Source organism: Microtus ochrogaster, chromosome 10 (genome assembly GCF_000317375.1).
Source record: "Microtus ochrogaster isolate Prairie Vole_2 chromosome 10, MicOch1.0, whole genome shotgun sequence".
Classification (NCBI taxonomy): domain Eukaryota; kingdom Metazoa; phylum Chordata; class Mammalia; order Rodentia; family Cricetidae; genus Microtus; species Microtus ochrogaster.
Genome location: NC_022016.1, coordinates 5,210,961 through 5,237,186, shown reverse-complemented (window position 1 = coordinate 5,237,186; position 26,226 = coordinate 5,210,961). Strand labels below are relative to the sequence as shown.

At 40.4% G+C, this 26,226-nt stretch overlaps 1 protein-coding gene across 1 annotated transcript in view; it reads left to right on the top strand.

Annotated features, from left to right (window-relative positions):
• Window positions 1-26,226, top strand: part of Pappa (pappalysin 1) — a gene marked incomplete at its 5' end in the record, with an annotated part of 238,799 nt that overhangs the window by 53,499 nt on the left and 159,074 nt on the right. Inside the window, 3 exons of the mRNA XM_005352645.2 lie at window positions 6,503-6,695; window positions 14,014-14,135; window positions 20,999-21,497. Of these exons, the coding sequence (XP_005352702.1) occupies window positions 6,503-6,695; window positions 14,014-14,135; window positions 20,999-21,497 (814 nt within the window). The remainder of the gene's footprint in view (window positions 1-6,502; window positions 6,696-14,013; window positions 14,136-20,998; window positions 21,498-26,226) is intronic.

Genomic DNA, 26,226 nt, shown 5'->3' with positions numbered 1-26,226 from the left:
ATATTCTGTAAAAGATTTCAATATGTTTCCTCTCATTCAATTCTCACAGCACATCTATGAAGCAGGAACCATCCCATTTTTCAGATGACAATACTGAGGCTTACTGTGGTCATTTCCTTGTGATGATGCATTGGATATCAACTATTCTTTCCCTTTCTGTCTTATGCTATTCTTTCAAAGAGCCCTAGTTGACAGTTAGGTGGAAGAATTGAATACTCTGAATGGTCTGTTCATTCTGCTTCTTGTAGTAGGATGGAGATGCTTTGCGGTGAGAGGAAGGTTGAAGGTCCTAATTCAGCACTGAACCAGGAAAGGCCTAGTCCAGCTATTATATTTCTGTTAGAGTTTTGATGAGTGTTGTAACTGAAAAGGGGTTTGGCTGGCAAATGGCAAAATATTTGATGATCCCAATGGTCCTTCCTCTTTCCCATTTAGGCTGCTTACTGCTGGGGCTTTCTAGTGTTGGTCTCACACAGCCTAAAAGTGATGTTGCTTGTAAAGTGGGTGACCCACCTCAGGACCCTTAAAGTGTCCTTAAGTTTGGTTCTAAAAACAGCCACTATGTTGGGTATTTCCTCAAAAACAGATTCCCAATGTGCTCCCATTGCCAAGCACACAGGCTCTCCACATGTGGCGCCCTGTGTTCTCAGACAGACCATCTCTGTAACACCTTTCTTCGGCCAACTCAGCACACATGGGAAGTAAACACTAATAAGACATTGGAAGTTTGCCTGCTTCTTTGGGACTAGAAGCTTCCACCGGTTACCAGATCCCCAGAAACTAAGTCTCCTTTTTGGTTTCCCTTTGAGGAGATCCAAAGGGTAATTAATTTAGTATTGTTGTCCCTAAAGGAGCTCCTCAGCCCAGTGACCCGTTAACAGCAGAACTAATTCACTAAGCTCCGATAACAAACTTACACCCACAAAAGCATATTCAAGGCAAGCACGAGCTTGGAAATGTTTGTTTTCTTTAGGATCTCTGATAGATGGGGTGACAAAAGCTGTTGGATGGAATTCAAAATGCAGAACAGAATGCGGCTCTCAGAGCTGAAGGAAGGGATGCACGGGGCTCCTTCTTCCAGAACAGAGGGCAGAGTCATTGCCAAGCTGACTTCTTCCAGCTGCTTCTCCTTGCTGGGTGCTCATTTCTCAAGCAGAACTGCTTGCCAAGAGGTCACAGCTTGTGTGTGTGTTTTTCAGTATAATAGCTGATAGCTATATGTGGCTACTGATCACTTTAAATATAGTTGGTACAACTGAGTGCCTGAAATGTTACCCTTAAAATAATTTGATTATCTTAAATGGAAAAGACCACATATCCTTGTGGTTACCATATTGATTTTTGAAGAATAACAACAATTGAGTACCTCTGATATACAAGAAACTGTATACAAAAAATAATGCAAACTAACCCAAAGAGATAAGTTCTATGATTAACGTAACTAGTTTTCAGATGCAGAAAATGCAGTTTGCATAGCACAAGAAACTTTCCCAGATGCAAAGACATCAAACAAGACTAATGCAGGACTTAAGTCCAAGCCTTTCTCTCTGCAGAGTCTGAGTTCTTAACCAGTCACTTTACTGTTCTGAGGAAGTTCGAGAGGCTCCCAAGTGGTCCAAACTAGCAGGCAACAGGCAGCTGATGTTCCACCATACTTCAGTAGGAAGCACGAAGGCTTGTGTTTGTTCTGAACTATTGACTCTTGCCAGATGGATGGGAAGCAAACCCGCCCCCCCCAACCTCTTGAAGATAGCAAGCTGTACTTAGGAGGTATTCCAAGATTACCTGGCACATACTATAAGATCCGAGGACTTCTTTCGGCCTCTTGGTTATGGTAGCAACTTTCTACGTGACAAGAACTTCTAATAATCAAACATGCATTCAGCCAAACAGTCCTGTCTCTAAAGAATGTACCTGAAGCAAGTAAACCAACTGATGTGTTTAAATATTTAGCAATCAGAATGTTCTTCACAGTGTTCCCTTTCTAAATATTTATTAAGTATTTACTATATGCCAGGAACAAGAGATAAATGTTTATCTATGTACTTGAAGTTAACGCAATATTGAAATGAAATACAAAACACCACCCGTGGCAGAACACTGTGACACCACTGAACATAATGTAGATTATGGCCAAGGCATGTGACATTCAAAAAGGGATGTTGTGGCAGGAACCTGAAACTGAAATGCCTGCATTGTAGTATTTGATTATAGACAAATTATTTCTTTTCTCAGAGCTGCATTTACTTTATCAATTCATGGAGAATGATCATTTTTACACTGAATGACAAGAGAGATGATCATACAAGTAAGGAATCTAGATCAGTCCTTTGTAGGATAAGTATTGCTTTACAAATAAAAAGAAACCTGATAATTTATTAACTGTTTGATGTAGAGAACACCCCAGTGATATGTGATAATTACCATATGATATTTGATAATTACTTACATTACACATATATGATAATTACTGTAGAAATTTACTTTATGCATATTCATAATTTACATATGTATGTATACACACATATGCATTATACACTAATGTATTTATAGGTACTGACCTTAGGTTGATGTTTATTTTGAATATGTTTCAAAATCTTTACAGTGAGTATCATTTTTATAATCATTTACTGCTGAGACTATTGTTAGATTTTAAAAACAGAGCCCAAACAGCGAACTTTTACAAAAACTCCCCCATTTACCTATGTCGTGGATGTCAGCAAGCTTGTTAAATGCTCGTGTCAGCTTTTGGAGAGGGCACTGTCGCCATCCCTCCTATTGCAGTGAGTGGAAATGAGGCTGCCAGGGTCAGCACATTGTCCAGGTTCCTAAAGGAGCTAGGTTACTAAGTGTCTGTCCTGATCCTCCGTGTAATGTACCTCTCACAACACGACTTGGGTTGCAAGCCTGGAGCATTGCAGCAATAATAGCATGGTGGCCTGAGAAGCTTCTCCAAGAGCTGAAGTTCTCAGTGTTTCTTTCACTTTGAGACGAAATGGGAGTGGAGGAACAAGATGAGCCTGGAGGCCTAGATAAAGGGACCACAGATGATAGAACTGGAGCTACATGGGGCTGGAAGCCAAGTAGGCCTGACTCTAGGCGTGAGCTAACTGAGACAGAGCATTTATGATGAATGGAATACCTTTGGGATGTTGCCCAAGATTCTGATAGCAGCTAAGTCTCAGTGTGATGCAACCTGGGACAGATGTTTTCAACTTAATAATCTTCAAATGTTATTTCTGTTCCGCTACTAATTTCTACACTTATACATATTTCAAACTGTTTCCTATTGACAAACTAGGAATGGTTACTACTTAAATTATAAAATAAAAACATACATTTTTAAAGAAAAATTAATTAGATGTTTATAAAGAAAAAATATTTTATTTTGTCATCTTTGTTAACCCTGTTAAATGTTCACTGTGTCCCATTCGAGTCCTTACTACCACTTTACAGTTTAGTTTGTTTAAATGCCCCTAATTTATATATCAGGAAACTATTATACATAATTAGGAGGGCTGGTAGTGATCAGTTAGTATTTTGTTTTAAGGATGTATTCAGATATACAGTCAGTCCTCCACTAAGGAAGAGATGTGTCAATATTTTTCCCATACTGATAACGCTGCGGGACCCCATTGCCCCAATTCAATGATTCTTCTCATCTCTGTCCATCACCTTGCTAAGTGCAGTCCACAGTGGGCTAGTGTCAGATTGGAAAGTCTTCATGATTTACACTCTGAGCTTTGTTTCTGAACACTCCTTTTCTCAGTTTCTGATGGACACAGACATACGTGTACTTATTTCATCCACTTCTCTACAACACGAGGCGGAGAACACTTGCTGTCAAGTAGACATGCTTCTTATCCCCATGCTCCAGCTCAGCCCTATTCTGGGGTGAACCCTCTCATCACCATTGTTTCCACAGATGGGAAACCGAGGTGCCAAGGACATAAAGACAATCTCTCCCTTGACTCTGGGTCTTGTTCATCATACTTCTTCATACTTCATACTTCATCAAACCCTTAGCCTGCCTCTGAAAGACTGCTTTCAGTACAAACTGTAAGAGTCATATCAATGATAAAAAATGATCCTTTGTTTTGGTCATTATCAGGCCGAGGAGTATATAGTCCTGGCAACAGGTAGTCACAGTATTTAGGGAGTTGCATGGTAGATCTGGACTTGAGATGACAACAGGTAGTCACAGTATTTAGGGAGTTACAGGATAGATCTGGACTTGAGAGACTTAACTGTTGTTCCTGTGCAATGCTTGCAAAGGAACACTGGGCTTTTCTGATTTGGCCAAATGTTTTAAACTTTTCCCTTGGAGTGCTGAAAACAAGACAGTCAAAAATTACTAAGGGAATACAAGCCAGCCTCTGCATATCAACTCTCCCACATCTTTGGCCATTCCTTTCAAGGTCATGCCTAGCTGCCCAGCACCTGCCCCAAACTTATTTTCTGTTTGTTTGATAAGGAGAAGTGAGTTTATGCTGCTGGATTCCAGGGACACATTTAGTTGTTAAGACCTGGTGAGCTTACACTCCGCTGTCTGGGGCCTAGCTGCGGTAATCCCTATCAAGAAGATCCCCTGAGAAGTGGTGCACTAGGAAGTCAAGCCAAACAGTGCCTTTTTTTCTGTTCCCAGGGGAGCTGAATCATACTTTTGGAGAAAGAAACAGGAGATAAACCTCTACCTTAGAAACTAAGTCTTTGGACTCTACCTGCAGTCCACACCCTGGGAAGGGGAGAAGAGGATTGAAAGTCGTTATTTCTACCACCTGATAGATATAACAGTTTCCAATCCCCTCGGAGGAGAACTGGCTCAGCTCCCATTTATGAGCCACCTGCTGGAGACTTTACTCATAATAGATTTCACTGTTGTTAGAAAAAAAGTTCCGGCATCATTTGGAAGCACAGCTTTAGTGCTTAGCCCTGTGATCTGGGAAAAGTTGGTTGCCTGAACACAGACTCAGTTCCCACCTCTGTGAAGAAGAGAGAATGACAGTATGTACCCAAAAATAGCATGTGTCGGGAGAGAGGGGTAAAGGTTCAAAACTTAGCACACCATTCCTGGCTCATACTTACCACATGCTAAACATATGTTCTATAGACACACAATCACATATACAGTAAGGAGATATGCTTGCTCTTGCTCTCATCTGTGCTGGTTCAATTTTTTTTTTATCCAACTTGACCCTAATTAGGGTCATTTGAGCAGAAGAAATCATAGTTGAGAAAATGCTTCCATCAGATTGGCCTGTAGGCAAATCCATGGACAATTTTTTTTTCTTGGTTAATGATTGATGTAGAAGAAAGGATCCAGCTCACTCTAGGCATTGCCTCCAATGAGCAAGTGGTTCTGAATTTTATAAGAAAAAAACGTAGAGGAAGCCTTGGGGAGCAAGCCAGTTAGTAGCTTTCCTCCATGGCCTCTGGTTCAGTTCCTACCTCCAATTGCCAAATGAGCTCCTGGCCTGACTTCCCCCTAAAATGGACAGTGACATAGATTACCTTTCCTCCCCAACTTGCTTTTGGTCATGATCTTTATCACAGTAATAGAAAGCCAACTAAGATGCAACCTATTCATAGCCAGGAGTGTATAACCATTGTCTAATGCTGGCCTGGCCTGAGCCTTATATAGGACATTTGGCCTCTAGCTGTGTAGTTACCTCTTTTGTAGTGCTACTTTCTTTCTCAGCCTCCACCAAGTGACCTCACTGACCACCTTCCTAGGTGCTCCTTCCCCACATGCCATCTCTGTCAAGCCACTGATGATTTGCATGCCTGTTGTCACAGAACAACCCTCACTCATGAGATGAACAGTGCTTATGCCATCCTTAAGAGCAGGAATATATTTTAAGTTTCATCTTTCTATGGACTGGCTTCAGTACTGAACATGAATTCATGAATTCGTCATTCAATAGAAGCATTTTCAGTGAAATGCATTAGTGAAAAGCAGGATTGATTAATGCATGGAGAAATGGATGTGAAGAAATACAACGGGGAACTCGTGCACATATAAACAAGCGAGTGAGAAAGTGAAGGAGTGAAGAAGTAAATGAGAGAAAGTGAATGGAGTTGGAGACATTGCTGACTTGGGAACCAGAGGGTAGAGATAGGGTCCCTCAAAAGCAGCATGGCTTTTCCTTGTCCTTAGCTGCAACGCCTTAGCAGCCCTCTCCTCAGCTCCAGGCTTACTTTTCCAGTTCTACCCACCCTCCCTTTCCTCCGGTTTCCTCTCACCTGTCTCCAGGAGTGATGACTGCACTAATTTGTTCACAGACCATTAACTTCTGAGCACTGGAAGAGGCTGCCCTGAGCTGGCGAGGAGAGACGGGGGTGCTGGTTCTCTAGCTACATGGAGACGTCATCCTTCTCTTGGATGCCTGCCTGTGCAGCTTGAGGCTTCTCTCTCTCTCTCTCTCTCTCTCTCTCTCTCTCTCTCTCTCATACACAGACACACACACTCACTCTTTCTCTCTCTCTCTCTGACTCTTAACAGATGACGACTGTACAGACTCTTTCACGCCCAATCAAGTCTCCAGAATGCACTGTTACCTGGACCTGGTATACCAGAGCTGGCAGCCCTCCAGAAAGCCGGCCCCCGTAGCCCTTGCCCCCCAGGTTGTGAGCCACACAACTGACTCTGTGACTCTAGAGTGGTTCCCACCCATCGATGGCCACTTCTTTGAAAGGTGAGTGTGCCCTATGGAGTGCTGATCCCTTTCTCTTTTGCCAGGAAGAGGAAGATTCAGAAGGGAGGTAACCTTGAAGGGTTAGATATCTTTTGCTTGTTAAATAAGACCACATTACTCATCAGTGACTGGGACCCAAAGGCACACTGGCAAGTTTGGGTCAGAGAATAAAAAATGCTGTTAACAGAAACGAGCCAGTAATGATGCATACTTTTCCATGAATTGCAGGTTAAATTCCCTTTATTATTAGAAGCCTAGAAACCAGGGTGGGTGAGAAATAAACATGCACCTTACTCTGATGGTTCCTGTCTTTAGTCTCAGCACTTGGGAGAAAGAGGCAGGCAGATCTCTGTGAGCTCCACACTTGCCTAGCCAACAAGTGAGTTCTAGGACAGCAGGGACTAAATAATTGGAAAACTGCTCAACTCCCACAATTTTCCAACTCCCCAAAAGAAGTTTGAATACTTCTATTGAAAGAAATCCTTTCTGCTGCTGTCTTTGTTAGCCCAGGAGTTAAAATTGCCTCTGGTTAATAAGAACACCCTCTCATATTAAATATATATAATTTACATTATATACAATATGCATATGTGTCACTATTCATATTTTCAAAAACCTATGGTTATTATAGCCATAAAGTTGATACCTAGTATATTTTGAGAAAACTAAGGACTAATCAAATGTGAAGAAACCAAAGCCCTGCTCCCTGCCCTGTCACTTGTTTCCTGAATGCCATTTGACATGTTAACCCCCGCCCACAAATTTTTAACTGTCTTCTCCAGAAAATGTGTCTGGTTATACCTTCTGATGGTCAGAAGGCAGAGTCCTAATTTCAGTGATTTCTCATCTGCCCTTTCACTGTAGACTCCTAAAGACCTCAGGGTGTATCAGATTAAAAAAAAAAGAGTCATAGCTACGTATGTAGCTCAGAGGTAGAGCACTTGTATACCATGTATGGGATCAAGAAAACACCCCCACTTGTGCAAAAATAAAAATGAGTATTCATGAAAGAAGTTTACGTCTATTTCGGAATCGTACAGCTATTTTTTTATTCAGGTAACATCTCACTCCCCCACCAGCCCTTCTTGGGATGGTTAGCCAGCACCAGCGGTATAGCACTGGCGATGGTGAAGACAATAGCCATGCCAACCTTTAATTGGTTTTCTCAGCTGTGTGTCAAGTGCTTACCATGTGATAGATTCTAATCTGAATGCTTCTTGTACAGAGTCTTGTTTACTATTCCCTGTAAACCAGTGTAAGAATGACTGCTTTCCTTATATGACAGATAAGGAGAGCAGTGGAGCTGAAAAAGTCTGGGAAATATGGCCAAGAACTCATAGAAAGTGCTGGAAGCTGGCCTTCAACCACATTTGAAAATGCCTTGTCTATGAATCTTATATGCTTTCATTAAGTTTCTCCAGACTAGAGGTGTGAAAGTGGTATTAGGTTTCCTCACAAAAAGAGCCAAAAAGCTCTCATTTATAAGTTACATATATGGGTGTTTGTATGCATGTATAAGAAAACATAAGGTTCAATGAAATTGAAATTTCAAATGAAATTTCTCAGGGGTAAATATGTAAATAGCTAGTAGATAATTTTTCAAATGCTCATTATCACTAATTACCAGAGAAATTGCAATTTCTAAGTGAAGTGATTCATCTATTACCACACAATTTTAAAATTTGGCCTATTTCCAAAAATGTTGTGAGGAAAGAGAAACTTGCACATTGTTTGTGGGAATGCAAACTGATACAGTTATTACAGAAATGAATGCGGATGCCCCTTGTACAACTACGCTAGGACTGTATGGTTCAGCTCTGCCACTACTACATAGACATCCAAAAGAAGTTAAACTAGAGGCAAATAAGGTTGCTCAGTAGTTAAACCACTTACAATTCAACAGTGTGAATCTGCTAATGTCCCCAAGTCATGGAAAGCCATGGCCTAGGAGAGTGGAGACAGAGGATCCCAGAATAAACGGCTGGCACGACTAGCCATAAAAGCCAGCCAGTCCTTGGTTTGACTGAGGGACCCTACCTTCTAAATGAGATGCAAGGGCAATGAAGACTCTTGACATCACTTTTAAGCCTCCACAAAAGGAATATGCGTATGCACACACAAAGAGCACATGCACGCACACACACACACACATGCATACACATATGTGCATCCTCAAGTGCAAAAAACAAATGCAAACACAGGTACAACACACACAAATGAAAAAAGAGAAAGCAAATCGAATGTATCAGTAGAAGAGGCACCCTGTTCCATATGGTCTGTACAGGAGTATTCACGATAGCTAAGATGTAGAAACAACTTGAATATTCTTCATCAGATATTTTTTAATGCCTGTGTATACTGTGAAATATTAGCCAGCTAAAAGGTAGTGGGGAAGCCTTGTGATTTAAAACACATGGAGTCTAGAGGGCCATTATGCTTATTGGAATAAGACAACCTCAGACAGACAAACACTACCTGATCTCTGCTACATGTGGAATTTTATAAAGCTGAACTCTTGTATACAGATAGAAAGATTCCTGACAGAGGAGGGTGAATTTAGGTGGATGTGAGAAATGAAGATGTTGTCCAACGGGTATCATTTCAATTAGACCATAGAAATAACCTTTAGTGGTCTACTGCCAGAAGTGATATTACAATGAATGGTAATGCTTTGTATATTTTCAAATGGATTTTAAGTGTCTTCATCATATATGCACAAAATTGTTAGGTATAAGTGGTGATAGATTTGTCAATCACCCTTACTTTATCATTACAAACCTGTATGAAAATTTTACTTTATGTTTTAAAGCATACAAAGATAATATCTATGAGTTAAAAATAAGTTTAAAATGAAAAACACGTTATACAATGATACCACATTAAATTGGGGCTCTAAATTTCTACACCACTATCAGTCCCTGAATCTAGAACTTTCCCTTCCTTTTGTGTACAGACAAGAGTTTGATCTGTTAGGAAGGAATTGTACTCCCTAGACTTCTGTCAGAACTCCCTCTCCCTGGCCTCAGCCGGCCTTGCAGCACTCTGAGCTGGGTTTGGGAACGCTCACGTGACACTGTGGAGCAAGTCTTCCAGCAGCCTTAGATTTATTTATTTTCTCTGTGGTGATGAGAAGTATCAGACTTTTGGTCAAGCTTTGGCCTCAATTCTACTTAAAAATGGAACTTGTGTAAATGAAGCTTCCTGTGTATGTATTCAATTTAAATTTCATAAAGCAGTTATTGTCCGTTAAATAAATTCCATCTGATTGTTGGAAAACCATTAGAGGGTTAATTGTTGTGTAATGAGATGTGTCTCTATTACATAGTACTCTCAGCTTGAGTTTTAATCAATATGTTTTTAATAACCTATTGTCAGTTAGGACATGAGGCATATACAATAGTTATTCTGTTCAGGGCAAGATTGCCTAATGGAGTTATCACATGCTAAATTCAGACTGACATTTTTGAAATGTGTCTAATTAAGGTTAGCAGCTTTGCAAACCATAATCTAAAGGAAGTTGGTCCACAAGTATCAATAAATTGCTGTAAAGAAGTGGCACTATATTCTTCGTGTGTCATTCCCCCATAAGCAAAAAGTTTACGGTTATACAAATTGATTAGTATGAGGCATAGAAGCTTTGATATATGGTACCTCTCTGACACACACACCACTGCCAGCCACCCTTAGCTTCATTGCTACCAGTAGTTGAGACTTTGGGCAAGATCTCTCAACTCTGTGGTCCTTGGAGTCCTCCTCCATAAAAAGATGCCAACTTGCCCACATTACCTGTGTGATGCAGGAAAGTCAGCAAATGATATCCGTGATGTACCAAGCACACATACTGCACACTCGGGAAATGTTAGCTTCTACCTTTTGTGTGGTTCCAGAACTATTTAGCTACTTGAAAATCCCCTTCCCTTGAAAAACCTGGGTATTTTCCACACCATCCATCAATGCCAGCATCTTGCCCTTGGCCCTGTTCATGGCCTCCTGTTGTTCTCACATCTGTGGTCTAAGAGAATATAAGGGTTTCCCTTAAAAAAACATATTCAGATTCCCCCACAACAGAGTCCTCATGCAGGGGCAACTGAAAAAATAATTCAAGGCCACCCCTGGTCTTTCTAACTCCTTTCTTTTTATCTATCTTGTAAACGTGTTGACAGGGTGGTTTCAATTGTCCGGACAATTGGCTATATAACCTGTAAAGCACACTGGACTAGAAACTAGGAGCCCAGGGTCTAAAGACCCTACAGATGCACCCACTCTTTCTGCTCCTTTAACTTTTTTTTCTGATCTGTAGATTGAAGAGACTTAGCCTTGCTTAGGCAGATTTTCTTCTGCACATCTAATACATAAAATAATGAACAATTTCTTCCCACAAAGGTTATACATACTAGTACCACTCTAGCTGCAAAGAAAGGAAACTAATTCTTTTTAATCTAGGATAGTTTATTGAAACACCATTCAAAATATCAACATTCACCAAGTCAGCAGCCATTTTCCAAGCAGTCATATTCACCAAGATAGTGACCATGTCGTACTTGAAACTGTGACTAATATCACCAATGTTCAAAAGTTTTTAAAATGTATTTTGTACTGCTTAGTTTAAATTTAAATGACTGCATGTGGATACTGGGCTCCTTGTTCAATAACACAAACATATCTACATCTTTGAGCTTTTACATAGATAAACTGTATAAGAAAGATGAACTCTCTAGGCACTGGTGGCACATGCTTTAAATCCCAGCTCTTGGGAGGCAGAGGCAAATGGATGTCTGTAAGTTTGAGGCCAGCCTGATCTTCAGAGTTCCAGGATAGCCAAGACTGTTTTAACAAAGAAAGCCTGTCTCAGCACAAAAAAAAAAAGAGGGGGCATAAAAAGAAAGAAAGAAATGAAGGAAGGAAGGAAGGAAGGAAGGAAGGAAGGAAAGAAAGAAGGAAGAAAGAAAAAAGGAAGAAAGAAAAAAGGAAGAAAGAAAAAAGAAAATGAAAAAATGAGGGGGAAGGAGGAGGGAGGGAGGAAGAAAGAAAAGAATAAAGAAAATAAAAGAAAAGAAAGATAAACTCTCTCAACATTAGCATTCTGCAGGTATATAGTTGTGTTTGTGTGTGTGTGCCCGTGTGTGTGTGTGTGTGTGTGTGTACAGGTGTCAACGAAAATGAAACAAATACCAGAGTCCCTTGAAGGCACAAGCGTTCCCTGCCTGTATAGGACACCACCCATCACATTCGCTCTCAGCCTGATAGTGATTCACTCATCAGAGGACTTCTTGAGAACCAGACACACGAGAAGAGATCAACGAAGTTCACATTATGCCTAAAGAAGTGGAGAAAGTCAGCAACTGTCTAGGTCAGCACAGCTTCTGAACACATCCCAGGGCATTCATGATGTCACTGTTTTAGCTTCAGTCCTGCTACCCCAAGTTGCTGCACATGGAAGCTAACACTGTAAGGGACTGCTGAATGCTGAAGCATCCCCCAGTCTCATATTGCCCGCCTTTTCTACTTTTTTCTACTTTCCTTGTTCCCTTATGATAAGTATATTGATATAAATAAGATAATTCCTTTCCCAAAAGCAGCTCACAAACTACTGCCAATATTTTGTTATGGAAGCCTACCTGAATAGTGTTAAGACAGCACTATAGGTTAAACTTGAATAAGTCTATTCTACTTAAGTTTATAGCAAGTATGTTGTGCATGATACTTCATATTTTATAATAACTGCCCACCATTCCATTTACACTAACCTTCAGATATATAATTTCTTATTTTCACCAAGTGTTAATGTCCTTGCAAACCTTTTACTGATGGGTGTTTTAACATTTTTCAACCCCTGTGCTGAGAAAGCACACAATGCAGATTGAAGGCCTGGCTTAATGTAGCCATGAGCATGATGTATGTGTCTAGGTGACCAATATTCATTCACACATGCATCTGCTCATCCATCCATTTGACTGCATATGATAGCCAGCATTAGGGTTATGTGCTGAATGCTAAGATAAGAAAGGAAGCCTAGGGCATGGATCTGCCTCTCAAGAGCCTCATAATATATTCATCGAGGAAAAGCTATTCAAGGTGAACCTTGAAGGATAAGAAACACCAGCCAGGTAAAACCCCCAAACGCGGGATAATGTGACTCGGTGTGAAAGAGACAAGGCCAGGAAGTTAGGGTCGTTAAGTATTGGAATCACTCAAATGATTAAGTGGAAGAATGGCGTGCACAGAATGGGGTTTGTGGTGATTTCCTGACCCCTGCCTGGGAAAACCGGCCAACTATAAGGTTCACACACATACTTTCTAGACTATAACCCCAGAATTATGGAGTTTCCTTGTTAGGGGAAATCCTACAACTTGAGCTTTGGCTCTGTCCTTCTAACCTTGCAAGGAGCCAAATGATGCATATTTGGGGACTGACTGAAAAGGATATAGAGGGATCTGTATTTTGAGAAGCAGTGAGTTGGTTGGGATGTTACTCAACATCATCTAGAGATTCTGTTGCCAGAAATATCAGCAGATGCCACTCAGATTTGCAGATTTTTAGGTCCATGAGAATATAAAAAATTCATTCCTCTGTCTTCTCCATAACCACCTCCCATAGATGCCAAATTTGGAGAGCCAGTAGGAATCTAGAGTAAGTTGTAGCCAGAGAGAGATTGAATCCAGATACTCCAGACAGTTGGAGAAGCCACCATAATACTCCACTTTTTGGAATGGTCCCATTGAGAGATTGGCTCACCCCCTGGAAAGCTGTTAAAATGAGTTAGATGGCATAGTAAAGAAACTGCTTTTGACGATTAAATTGTGAGTGACTCACTCATCCCCAGACTGTGAGGGCTGGAAGGTTTCTTAGGCATCATCTCATCTAGCCCACTCATTTTCTGGTGAAGGAACCACACCTTCTTCATGTTTAATGCTTGGGATGCAGACTGATGCCTTGAAAATATTTGGTACCTGGAAAATATTTTCAAAGGGGTTATTTCTGAGGACAAAATGAGGAAAAAGATGCTCCTACAACTACACAAAAAATACTCAGTGGAGGTTTTTATGCCATATGCAATTAATGACTGCAGGTAGTGATCTTCTGGCTAATTGGTTTTGTGCTTCTTGATATCAGAGGAATGTATGCATCATCAGGACAGCTGCCAAAACATCCTGGGCAATAGGAGGGATTTCATTTATGTCATTTTCTTAGTCTTAGTGTGTTAGGGAGTAAACACAGGCTGTGTCCTCTGCCCCATTGCCTTTGCCCCAGTTCCATCAGTTGCTCACTCAATTGTTCCTAAGTCGGTGTCTTTCCCCTCTTTCATTGGCCTCCTAGAGAAGTGGGATCAGCATGTGACCTTTGCCTAGAAGGGAGAATCCTGGTGCAGTATGCTTTCAATGCCTCTTCCCCGATGCCCTGTGGACCATCAGGGCACTGGAGTCCTCGGGAAGCAGAAGGTAAGTTGGAGTTTATTGACAAACCTGGCATACAGAAGATAACCTCCTGTACATGAAATTTTATTCCTTTTTATCAGTCTTTAACACTATTCGTTAATTTAACAAGTATTTTTAGCATATATACTATTCTAAGTATGCTATTCTTGTGTTACGTATGATGAAATGAAGTCACAAAAATATTATATAAGAATCAAAGCCACATGATACATTCATGTGTTCATATAACTTACAGACTCCAGTGGCTTGCTGGCACAGACAGGTCACATTAGAGCTGTTGAGTGACTTCAAAGCATCAATCATCTTTGACCCTTCTTCAGGTATTACAAAGGCCAGATGGGTCTTTCTTGTATGTGTCACGACTCTTTTTCCCCATGTAAACTTTTGTTAGTTACCTCTGCTCTACTCTCCACCCACGGCCAGATCTTGCCATGGACAGAGGGCATTCTCAGGCGTCCCAAGAGGACAATGACTGGGCCTCCACAGAGCATCTTTGTGTTGTATATGCACAGAAAACAACTCCCGTGTCCTATAGAAACAGAGAACAACTTCAGTCAAACCCTGACTTTGGCACTTTGGCACTTAGCCCTGAATCCAGATTGGCAGAGAACCCATGACTTCCTTCTCATATCACATTTCCCTTTCCCTGCCCTGAAACATTCACACATTGGCCCTGGCCCCTGCCAGTTCCACAAAACTCCAGTGCAAGTCAGCTGGTGTCCACCATCATTGGGTGCGACAACATGACATCAGTTCATCAGAGGGAGCAGAACCTATACCTAGCGGAGCATCCATGAGAATTCCTTCTCTACCATCTATATGTTTAGAAAGAGGGTTGGAAAGGATGCTAAAGATAGACTAAAGGAAAGGAAAAAGATCAGAGTGGAAAGTGAAGTTGAAAATGATGGTCCTAGACTTTTTTTCTAAAGAGCTTAAAATAAAGATGAGATTTGAATGTGGGGACGCTAAATAAAACTTTCTGGAATATAAAGCAAGAGTGATATCTGGGAGAAGCCCGCAGTTCATCCTCACAGAGTCACAGACTACCAGACCTGTAAGGGACCCTTGAGGTCAGCAGACTCCAGTCCATCAGGGAAAGAATTTATTCAATGATCTTCTTTTTCTTTCTTTCTTTTTTTTTTTTTTTTTCAAGACAGGGTTTCTCTGTAGCTTTGGAGCCTGTCCTGGAACTCCCTTGGTAGACCAGGCTGGCCTCGAACTCACAGAGATCCGCCTGCCTCTACCTCCCGAGTGCTGGGATTAAAGGCGTGCGCCACCACCGCCTGGCTTTTTTTTTTTACTATTTATTTATTTATTATGTATACAATATTCTGTCTGTGTGCATGTCCACAAGAGGGCACCAGACCTCATTCCAGATGGTTGTGAGCCACCATGTGGTTGCTGGGAATTGAACTCAGGACCTTTGGGAGAGCAGGCAATGCTCTTAACCACTGAGCCATCTCTCCAGCCCCCTCAATGATCTTCTTCACTGTGGCACTCCCTAACCTTTTAGAAAGTTCTTCCTGATTTGTAGACATAATTTTCCCACTTAAATGGTACCCACTCAGACAAGTCTACATATCTCTGGTACCTGCGAACACTTTGCAGACTTGCATAACATGTTCCCACCTTCCTGTGTACGTGCCATGGGGGTAGTTGTAATTATTATGACATCATTTGCTATTCCTTTCCCATTCTCTCCTGGGAATACATTGGAGCTTTTCAGGGCTACAGAGCATGAAATGCTATTAATCCTCTGACAGATAAAGAAATGCACACTACATATACATTTTGTACCTGTACAATGCCTCCATTCATAAATATGCAATGGTGTACAAGTAAACGTAAACCACCCAAGCAAAAGCTCCTAATAATGCAGTGTGCATTTATGTGGATTCCCAGCATGAGCAGCGTGGTGAGGGAAACAGGTACTGAACTGTTGAGGTGGGTAGTGCCCACGTAAGAATGGCCTCTTTGTTAAGAGGGAAAAGATGTGATGCTCTTAGGTCAGAGTAGATCACCACTTCATGAACTCTAGGTTGGAACTCCATAGAAGAGTTGCACATCAGAACTTTTAACCGCCAAAAATTAACTTGCGAACGTGTAACGAATCCGAGGTATCTCTGGAAAGATAAAGCCGTGTTGCATTGTGCAACATCACTAAATACACCTGCACTTTGTACATCCTTGTCCTTGCACCATTAGTGCTAGTGGGTGTTGCCTTAAAATGCTTCAGATCCACGATTATTGGACATTATGAAGTGAGGTGTTTATATTCTTGATTCGAAGTGTTTTGTTCATATATAAAACAGTCAACACAGACACTAATATTTCCCTATTGTGATGTCTCTGCATGCATCAAGTTTATATATCAGGATTGTACTGTGTTACAATGTTTGAATTATTCTTCTATAATATTTGGGTTGCTAATTTGAATTTCATTTAAAAATTAACTGAGTTTTGCTCCGGCTTAAGACAGAATTTTCAGCAATTTCTGAAATGGTCCTAAACATACTTCTGCCAGTCAGCATATATTTTGAGCAAAACAGTATTCTCAATGGTGCTGATTTTAAAATAAAAATATTGACCAACTCTGCAAAGCTATTGAAGATACTGTACATCTTGTAATACCAAACAATCAGTTAATATTTACTCCTTTATATAAAATCAGACAATTATGAATTTGAAATTTTCCTTATGCCTTTAATAAATATCATTATACATATACAGAAGAATTATTTTAAAGTAAAATTTGCAAGATTTACTGTCAAGAGATGCTTGGTTTGTATACCACATTAGATACATGTTCACCAAGAGTCACTTAAAAATATCTCCAACAGAAGCTTTACAATTAGAAAAACTAGGCGAAATAGGTGTGCGCGCAGGTTATAGAGAACGCTCTACCTGCTCAGCGGTAAATGTGTTAAAGGACGAAGGTTGTGGAGAGAAGGGAACGGCTTTTCTCCGCGGTCAGTACCGAGGTGATCACAGGTGAAACCTGCGGAGATGCTCAGGGTCCGAGGCAGTGAGAAGGGAGAAAATCAGCGTTGTGAGATAACTGAGGGGTAGAGTCTGCAGGGCTCGTCCTCAGCTGAAATCATCTTGTTTCTAGACACCAACACACTCCTTCATGCAAAGCAAATGTGTCCGTTAGCGAAGCCTGTTCGTGGTTTGTCCTGGCTCCCTTTGAGGGTGGCGTGCAGTTCATAGTCAAGCACAAGTGCGGAGCCCCTGGATGTCCGAGTTACTCGCTCCCAAGCATTGCCTGGAAGTTCCTATATGCATTTGCTGCGTTCCTGCTAGGAGGAGACACAGCTCTGTGCTTACGGAATCCTATCACGTGCTTTGTGATCCATTTGGCACAGACTCTTTTACTATTCTTGAAGAAATAAACTGTTCAATGGGTCAAACTTTATAATTTATTTCCCAACTCATTTTCAACCTATTTATCTTTGTGTGTTTAAGTTTTGGGACCTCCTAAACTAACAGAAAACTCCCAAATTCATGAGCAATACCAGATAAATCTGTGGGGTTGAGAAAAGTTATGGGACAGAATTAAAAGGGGTGTTCCTCACCCTGCTGCTGCCAACTACCCTGTGCCTTTGAAGTTCTTAAAATACTCCCAACACGGTATCTTACTCACACAACGGACAGTCAACCTATAGTGAGCTTCTTTAACTCCATATTAGACTATAAGGATTTTCATTTTTAAGAAATCTATTGACTATCCACTGCATTAATTACCTTTCCTCCACAGTAGGAAAACAAAACAGAAACAAAAACAAATGAAAAAAATCTCATCTCGGCTCACAGAAAACAGCTGTACTCTTATTTCTAAAGCAAAACCTATGTTTCATAGATACATAGTTCTTGAAGTATTTACTACATTACATTTATAAAACAGAAACTAGATGGGTGAATCTGACTGATTTAAAGCCCACTTATAATCATTTAGGCAAGCAATAATTTATTCCAAGTGTTGGCCTTTCCTTGAGAGATGGGCACATAGCACCACCTTTTTTCATTATTTCCTGTTTGTATGAGTGCTGTCTTTATTGTTCTTCCTAGAATATTTCAGGTGTGCGAAAGCATGCTTTAAAGAAAATCTTGCCACTGTATCTATGTTCATGTCAAAAGTGCAGGGCATATTACTTAAACATACTAGGAATACCTGTATAGATTTTCATAAATGTAAATTTGGGTCAGCATAAATATGTGTAAATATATGTCTATATGTGTGTCTTATTCCTAGTACATGACTTATTCTGTATATGACTTATTCATAGTGGACTGCTTGTATAAAATGAGTTTTCTCATGTAGTCACTATATATGCAGAAGGATATTGTGTTCATAAGGAACTAATAGATCTTTGTAACTCTCTTTGGATTTCTTCCTTTTTCTTTTGTCACTTTTTTATCTCCTTCCTCCCTCTCTCCCTTCCTTCCTTCCTTCCTTCCTTCCTTCCTTCCTTCCTTCCACTTTTTGCTTCCTATTCTCAGTCCTTCTTTGTGTCTCACAACCAATCAGTCTTAATCAGGACACCTTTTGTTACTCTTTAGGGACTTGAACTCATGATCTCTGATGGTCCCTTTTTTTCTGATCCATAGATGTGTACTCTCTGCAATATCTTTACTGGCCTCATCAGACTAGAAGCTACATGAACACCAAGAGAACATCTGAAAACTTACTACCCAGGGACTAGCTTAATATACTATAAATACCCAGAACTCTATAATTATTATTGCAATGCATGGATAGACATACGAATGGATGGATAGCTGATTGGTAGGTGGATGGACGGGTAGATGGTTGGAAAGAGAAAGAATAGACAGACAAAGGACAGGTTGATGGATGGGTTGATGGGTGATGGATTGGTAGCTGGATAGATGGACAGATGGATGAATAGACAAATGAACAATTGATGAATAGATAGCATCTATTCTCTAAGCAGTGTATTTTAACAACAGATGTTATGTCATTCACTTGTCTAAAATTTACAGGAGTTCTTCATCTATCTCAGAGTACAGTTCATGCCCTATAATGTGATACACAAAACACTTCCTAATATGGATTCTGTTTACTCTGTTGTCAACACTTACTACTCTTTTTGTGAAACTGTAAGTCTTACTAGCTCACGTTCTTTCTCCACCATTGCCTGTGCTTGTATTGCTTTCTCAAAGATGTTCTTTCCTAGTTCCTCATTCCTTCTCATGACTAATATATTTCTGAGATTTATTAAAGATCTCATTCCATTTCCTTTTTACAACTACCTTAAAAGTGGGTAACAATGAAGTTGGTAACACAACTGAAGTTGAACAGTTGAGATTTAAATTCAACTATCATTGCTTCAAAGCCTGTCACACGGCTTGGACCAGCAATATCAGATAATGTTCTATTACTGTAAGACAATCACTTAGCCATCTGAAGCTAAGTTTTATCTTCTGTAGAATGTATTTAATAGAATCAGCCCTATAGACTTGCTGCCAGGATACAAAACACTAAGACATGTGATATGTTTTATGCAGTACATACACATAGAGTCTGGTTGGTGTATGAAGCCTTGTATTATTAGAAAGAGGTGTCCTTCTTGGTAGTAAGTGTTAATTTCTGACCCTTGTGGTCCTTTTTTTTCATATATAAGCATCTGTCTCTAATAACAAGACAAGTAGAAACTTTGCTAAAATTTCTACTCCTTGTACTTATTTGAAAATTTTGATCAGACTTACCTTATCTTTTGGAAAGCATTTGGTCCCTCTGCTGATAAACAAGAAAACAGGAATGATGAACCAAACATATTTGTCATCTTTGTTCTCCTGTGGCTTCCTACCATTGACAGTCATTTTCCCCAGTATCAGGAGATAGATCAATTGAACAAAAGTCTATCATACAGTCCTTGTTAAATGCAGGGATCATTAAGATTAGAGTCCCACTGGTATCACTGATGTTGGTCCAACCTGTTTAGACTTATAGAAGCACCAGAAAATACCCATCAGAAGAGGAGAGCAAGACAGGCCTTTACTCTCAGACAGAGTCTCAGGAAACTGAACTGTGAATGACAGATCTCCAAGTCAGACTTGAAACCATTTTATCTCTCGTCCTCCCTTCCCCTACATGAGGTCATTCCATACCACTGAGATTCTCTGAGTTCTGTCTGTTTTGACTCAAGGACAGTGGAGTGAAAGAAGAAAAAAATATGCTCTTGCTACTTTTCCTCAGAGAAAGGCTGCTTCATCTCCATGGATCTCAATCTGCTGCAACTTCTAAATTCTTCCCTCCTGAGGTCACATCTAGACCTGGAGGCCCTCTTCTGTGCAGCTGAGAAAAGTAATCATAACTCAGTGTGGTGATGAGTTCTATTTGCTTAAGTGAGAGAGAAAGACTGTTGGTGAAGAGAGAATTTCAAATTGCATTGTCAGCCATAGCCTCTTCTTCTAAGAATCAGAGTGGAAGTGCTTATGCTGTTATTGTAGTTTCTATTTTGTCTATTATTGAACCTTAATTGTTTCGTTTAAGAGATGAATCTGCTCAAGAATTAAACAAGCTAACAGGACAAAGTCTTCGTAGAAAGAATCTCTTCTTTATTTCCATACAAGGCATCAAAGCCTCTGAATGGAAGCTCAGGAAGGAAAGCTGAGCATTCTTAGCTCAGTCTCCAGACATTTGAACTTGACTTCAGTGACTCATCTGGGTTCTGTTTTGTAGGGTCAAGGACGAGCTGAGAACTCTACATACAGCAGATTATCCATGACTCTGAGATCCACTCTTTTATCTCTAAGTTCTCATCACACAGATCTTTTCTGGGGTCTAGGGGAAGCTGTGGAAACTAGAATGAAGCGAGAACTCATTTGCATCTCTTTCTCCATAGGTCATCCAGATGTGGAACAGCCGTGTAAATCCAGTGTCAGAACCTGGAGTCCAAACTCAGCAGTCAATCCACACACAGTCCCTCCAGCGTGTCCTGAGCCACAAGGCTGCCACCTTGAGCTGAAATTCCAGTACCCGTTGGTCCCCGAGTCTCTGACCATCTGGGTGACCTTTGTCTCCACTGACTGGGACTCGAGTGGAGCTGTAAATGACATCACACTATTGACTGTCAGTGGAAAGAACATCTCTTTGGGTCCTCAAAATGTGTTCTGTGATATCCCACTGACCATCAGACTCCAAGAAGTGAGTGAGGAGGTATACGGCATCCAGATCTATACTCTTGATGAACACCTGGAGATTGATGCAGCCATGCTGACTTCCACTTCAGACAGCCCACTCTGTATGGAGTGTAAACCCCTACAGTATAAAGTGCTCCGGGACCCTCCTCTTCAGGAAGACATAGCCTCATTACTGCACCTCAACAGAAGATTCGTGGACATGTGAGTGCCTTCTCCTAGCATGAGCTGATATAATTGATGGGCTGTGGAGAGATGTGGGGAAAGTCAGAAAATCCTGGACTAGAAGGAGAAAGTTCACCTCAGTCAGACTTACTTCTAGAGATTGTACCCCAGTGTTGAGTGAGGAATTTGTTTTAATATGGCAGAATTGGTACAATGGGAAGGGCCATGAATAATAAAGGTGTCAGGAGTAGAGATATCTCTTCTCTGTGAAATTCACTTATCTCTTCAAAATTTAGTATTTCCAACAGCAAACACGGAAGTTGGATGTGAATGTCAATGAAAAAGTCTTTTGTTACTAATGAAAAGGAAAGAGCTGAACTTTGCTAATGATTTCTTTTTATATAAAATTGAAGTAGATTTGCACATTCTGATTGCTTCTCCAGTGGACAAAAATGGTAATGTAGTAACAACTTCACTGGAATTTGGGTACACACCTAGGCAGCCACATAAAATATGTCTAGACTTTGAATACCTCTAGATACCATCCTTCTGATTGTTTTATTTCCTGAGGTAGAAAAGAGTTCCTAACTTCTTTGATCGTCGAGTATTTTACAACTGTAGGGTCCATAACTGCTTTTGTAGATGAAAAGGAGATGCTCACAATATTTGTCATCAATACTTACTTTTTAAGCACTTTTCTAGCATTTTCTTTTCATTCTTGAGATATATGTCTTATAATAAATATACCTTGTGATGAGGTCAATAGTGGTTGGGGTGGTGGTGGTGGTGGTGGTGTGTGTGTGTGTAACTTATCTGTTGTTATGACCAAAAGAAAGGAAGGAAGGAAGGAAGGAAGGAAGGAAGGAAGGAAGGAAGGAAGGAAGGAAGGAAGGAAGGAAGGAAGGAAGGAAGGAAGGAAGGAAGGAAGGAAGGAAGGAACTGAGGCAAATCAAGGGGAAGGTTATGTTGTCTCTGGTTTCAGAACTTTGGAGTATTATCACTTGGACATGTTCCTACTAACCATTGCTAGAGGCAGAACAGAACACCACAACAGAGAGCATAAAGTAGAGCAGAGATGTTTATGTCATCTTGAAAGCAAAGAGAAGGCTTCACTTTCATCATAGCATCCATTCTCCAGAGCTCAATAAGTTTATGAATCCATGAATATATTAATTCCTTTATGTTATCAAAGCCTTCATGATCCAATCACCTCTCAAACGCCCCCACCTCTGCACTCTGCTTCAATGGGAGCTAAACCTTTGATATAGGAACTGTTAGATGATATTTAAGATTCAAACCATAAATAGCATTCTGTCTACCAGACAGAAGTCTATAATAAAGTGTCACTCATTCATGTCGCCCATTCTATAATCACAATCCTACAGTCATTGTCAACTTGCATAGGAGGAAAAAGAAGGCTTTCAGATGTGAGTGGTGAGATGGGAGATTGGAATGTAATCCCAAATCAGTCTATCCAACTTGTGTTCTGTCAAAGATTTGTCTAACTTCTATTTTAGGCATTAAATCATGGTGGAGACTTAACTGACTAATTTGAGCATAAAGAGTCTGTGCAGTCAAACAACAAACTTTATATAATACTTCCTATGTACAAGAAATGCTGGTAGGAACGTTCGGAATAATGGAAAGAACAATAGCCCAGGATGCAGATGCTTCATATTTAGCCCCAGTCAGCCCACTCACTAATATGAGGTAAATTGGCTTCCCTTCTTGAGCACTCCTTTTTCTTCTGTCTGATGAAAATACCGAATTCCGTGGTTTCTGCAAGTTTTGTTTGGCTCTTTATTCAGTTCTAAGATGATATAAGACACTATCTCTACTCTATGTATTCAAAAATATTTACTAAACCAATCATTAATGGAATCCAAATACTGGAAGGAAACTTTTAATCGTTTTAAGAGACAGACCACTTTCAAACACTTTACCAGCACTTCCCTTTAAATGCCCGCGATGAATGCACACGTCTCAGGCCAAATGTTGCCCCACACTGAATGGGAGATGAAGACCATCTGTTTAAGGACTCAGTGGGAACACTTGGTTTGTGTTTGAGAATATACTTAAAACTTAAGTACATCGTCTTTCCATGAAAATATTCCATAATCCTGTCTTGTCCATCTCCTCACTTGTCTGGGCTGGTAAAATTCTGTAAATTTGTAGCTACTTAAGATTTCTTTATAAAACAATAGCAGAAAGCAAGAATAGATGTCTCGAAGCCTCAGTTTAAACATGGTTTTCATTTTTTGCTTTGATTTATGAGCCTTTGAGAGCTGACATGGATTTGATAAATGCGGAGTGGTGGAAATGAAACAGAAGAAAAAGCACCCCGTATTCTATTCTCTGCTAAGTCACTAACTCACTCTGGGATCTTGTATGAGTCACTTTTTTTAGTCTTTAAATGCCTCAATTCTATAAGAGGGAGGTTTGTGCTTAAATCATGGTTCTTAAATTAGGTTGCTCATTTCAAAATCATGAAATACTTTTAAATGGCCTCCTTCTAACCTTTTCCCTCTCCCACCTTCCTCTTGGGTATTAGTTAATAGTAAGGCCTGAAGATTAGGACTTGTAAGCATCTCATGAAGTGATTATACTATGTCATGGAGTTTCAGACCTCCTGCTCTTAGGCAGTGTCTTAGCTCCTAGCATGCTGCCCCAGATCAAGTACATCAGCCTCGCTTGGGAACCCAGAAAGGCCAGGTTCTCAGGCCCTGGCCAGATTCCTGAATCAGAAATCCCATATGTAGGGTCTCTCCAGGTGATTCTCTTGCTGGTTAAAGTTTAACTGCCACTGCTCTTGGTGAGCTCTAAGACCTAGGAATTGCCAAGTTTTCTTTCACTCTCAACGGTATTCTTTCAATTTGCAAGTATGAGAGGAAGGCAATCTGTGTAGTCATATGTACTGAGACCTGTGGATGCCAAGGACCACTCAGGCTGCCCTTTCAAGGAAAGCCCTCCACCTGAGTGCTGAGGAGAGGATACCCACAGAGTCTCTGTGATAGAGAGAGTGGTTCCTGCGCCACTTTACTCCGAAAAGCATCACTGTTAGCTCAAAGTTCTAATGTACCACTTGTTCTGTTTTATTTGTTTGTTCCATTTTACAATGAAACATTTCTTTATAGACCCTTGTATATGACAAGTGCCAGACTCAGGTACTGATTAACTTTCCTGTTTGCCTGGTTTTTAAAGGTATTTATTTTTATTTTATGTGTATGCTTTGCTGTATGAACACATGTGTAACACATGTGTGCCCACAGAGGTCAGAGAAAAGCGCTGGGTCTCTCAGAAAATGGAGAAGGTTGAGAGCTACCATATGGGTGAAAGGGAGTGAATGGCAGGCACTCAGGTACCCTCAAAGGCCAGTAAGCACCCTTAACTACTGACACCTCTCCAGCCCCTCCTATTTGCCTCTCTTGATAATCACAAATAAAATTGTTGGAGACTAATACTGGGTTGTACTGGGATTTCTCAACTGAATATATCCTGAATCACTGAGGAATAAAAGGAAAACACATCACCTCAAGTCCACATACCACTTCAACTCACTTTTATCTCTCAGTAATTTGAGTATGGAACCCTACCACAAATAGTACACATGCATATGTGTATGTGTGTGAGAGAGACAGAGAGAGATTGCTGCTTTTAAATTTTCCATATTACATAAATTGGCTTTTATACAAATTCTGTATAAAGACTGTTTGGGATGGAAGGGGGGACTTTTTTTCTTCTGACTCAACCCATTACGTGATTCCCTTTGACCTTAGCCTCCATTTTTTTCTCCCGACAAAAATATTTATTCTTTCTGTTATCTGTACTAGAGATAGTTTTCCAAGGTATGACATTGATGGAAAGAGCCCTCTATGCTTACTCTGTGGAAGTTTCTGGTAGACTAATTACTTTTGGCAAGGACAAGAAAGAAATGTGGAATTGTTCCACCTACTTAAGCCAAACACTGCATTGTATGAGAATTGACACTATCAGAATTAAAGGGCCAGCATCAACTTTGCTAAAAACTAACTACCTCAATGTGTGACACCAAGGCAGATTATGTCACCTCTTGGGTCTTGGTTTCCAATCCTATAAAATATAAAATGAAGGACCTGCACATTAATATTTTCTCTGTGGACAAATCTACACAGAGAGAGGTTAGGAAAAGTGAGTTTTATACTTTTTTGCACTAAAAGAATTCAACAGGAGTTGCTTAGGATAATTAGTCCTTCCGAGACTCTAACTGGCTTAAAAAACCTCACTGAGATGTGTTACCTGTGACCAATACCAACCATTAACTGTTCACACTTCTTTAAGTTTCTTCAAAGTGCTTAGAACACAAGTTGTAAAGTCATGCCTCGAAATGACATATTCAACCTTGAATGGCTAGTTCATAGGCGGGTTCAAGTCCCAGATCTAATTCCAAACTCTCTCTCCTAGGCACTCTACCTTATACTCTCATATCAGAAGGGACAGTCTAAGAGCTTGAGGGGTATACTGGTTTGTCCAGATTTCTAGACACAAGATGTAGAACAGGGGATTGCAAGGCAGAAGCTGCCAGCCAACAATCAACTCCTGTGGCCTACTGCTGGTATCAAAGAATACATATTTCCTCGTTCTCTATGACCCTGGATGGGAAAAAGAACAGATTAGTTTTTCAATTTAATTGTCTGTCATACAGTCCTTAGATTTTCCCCAAAATGAAGACTCTATATAAAACTAACTGAAGATAGTAGAGATAGATAGATAGATAGATAGATAGATAGAT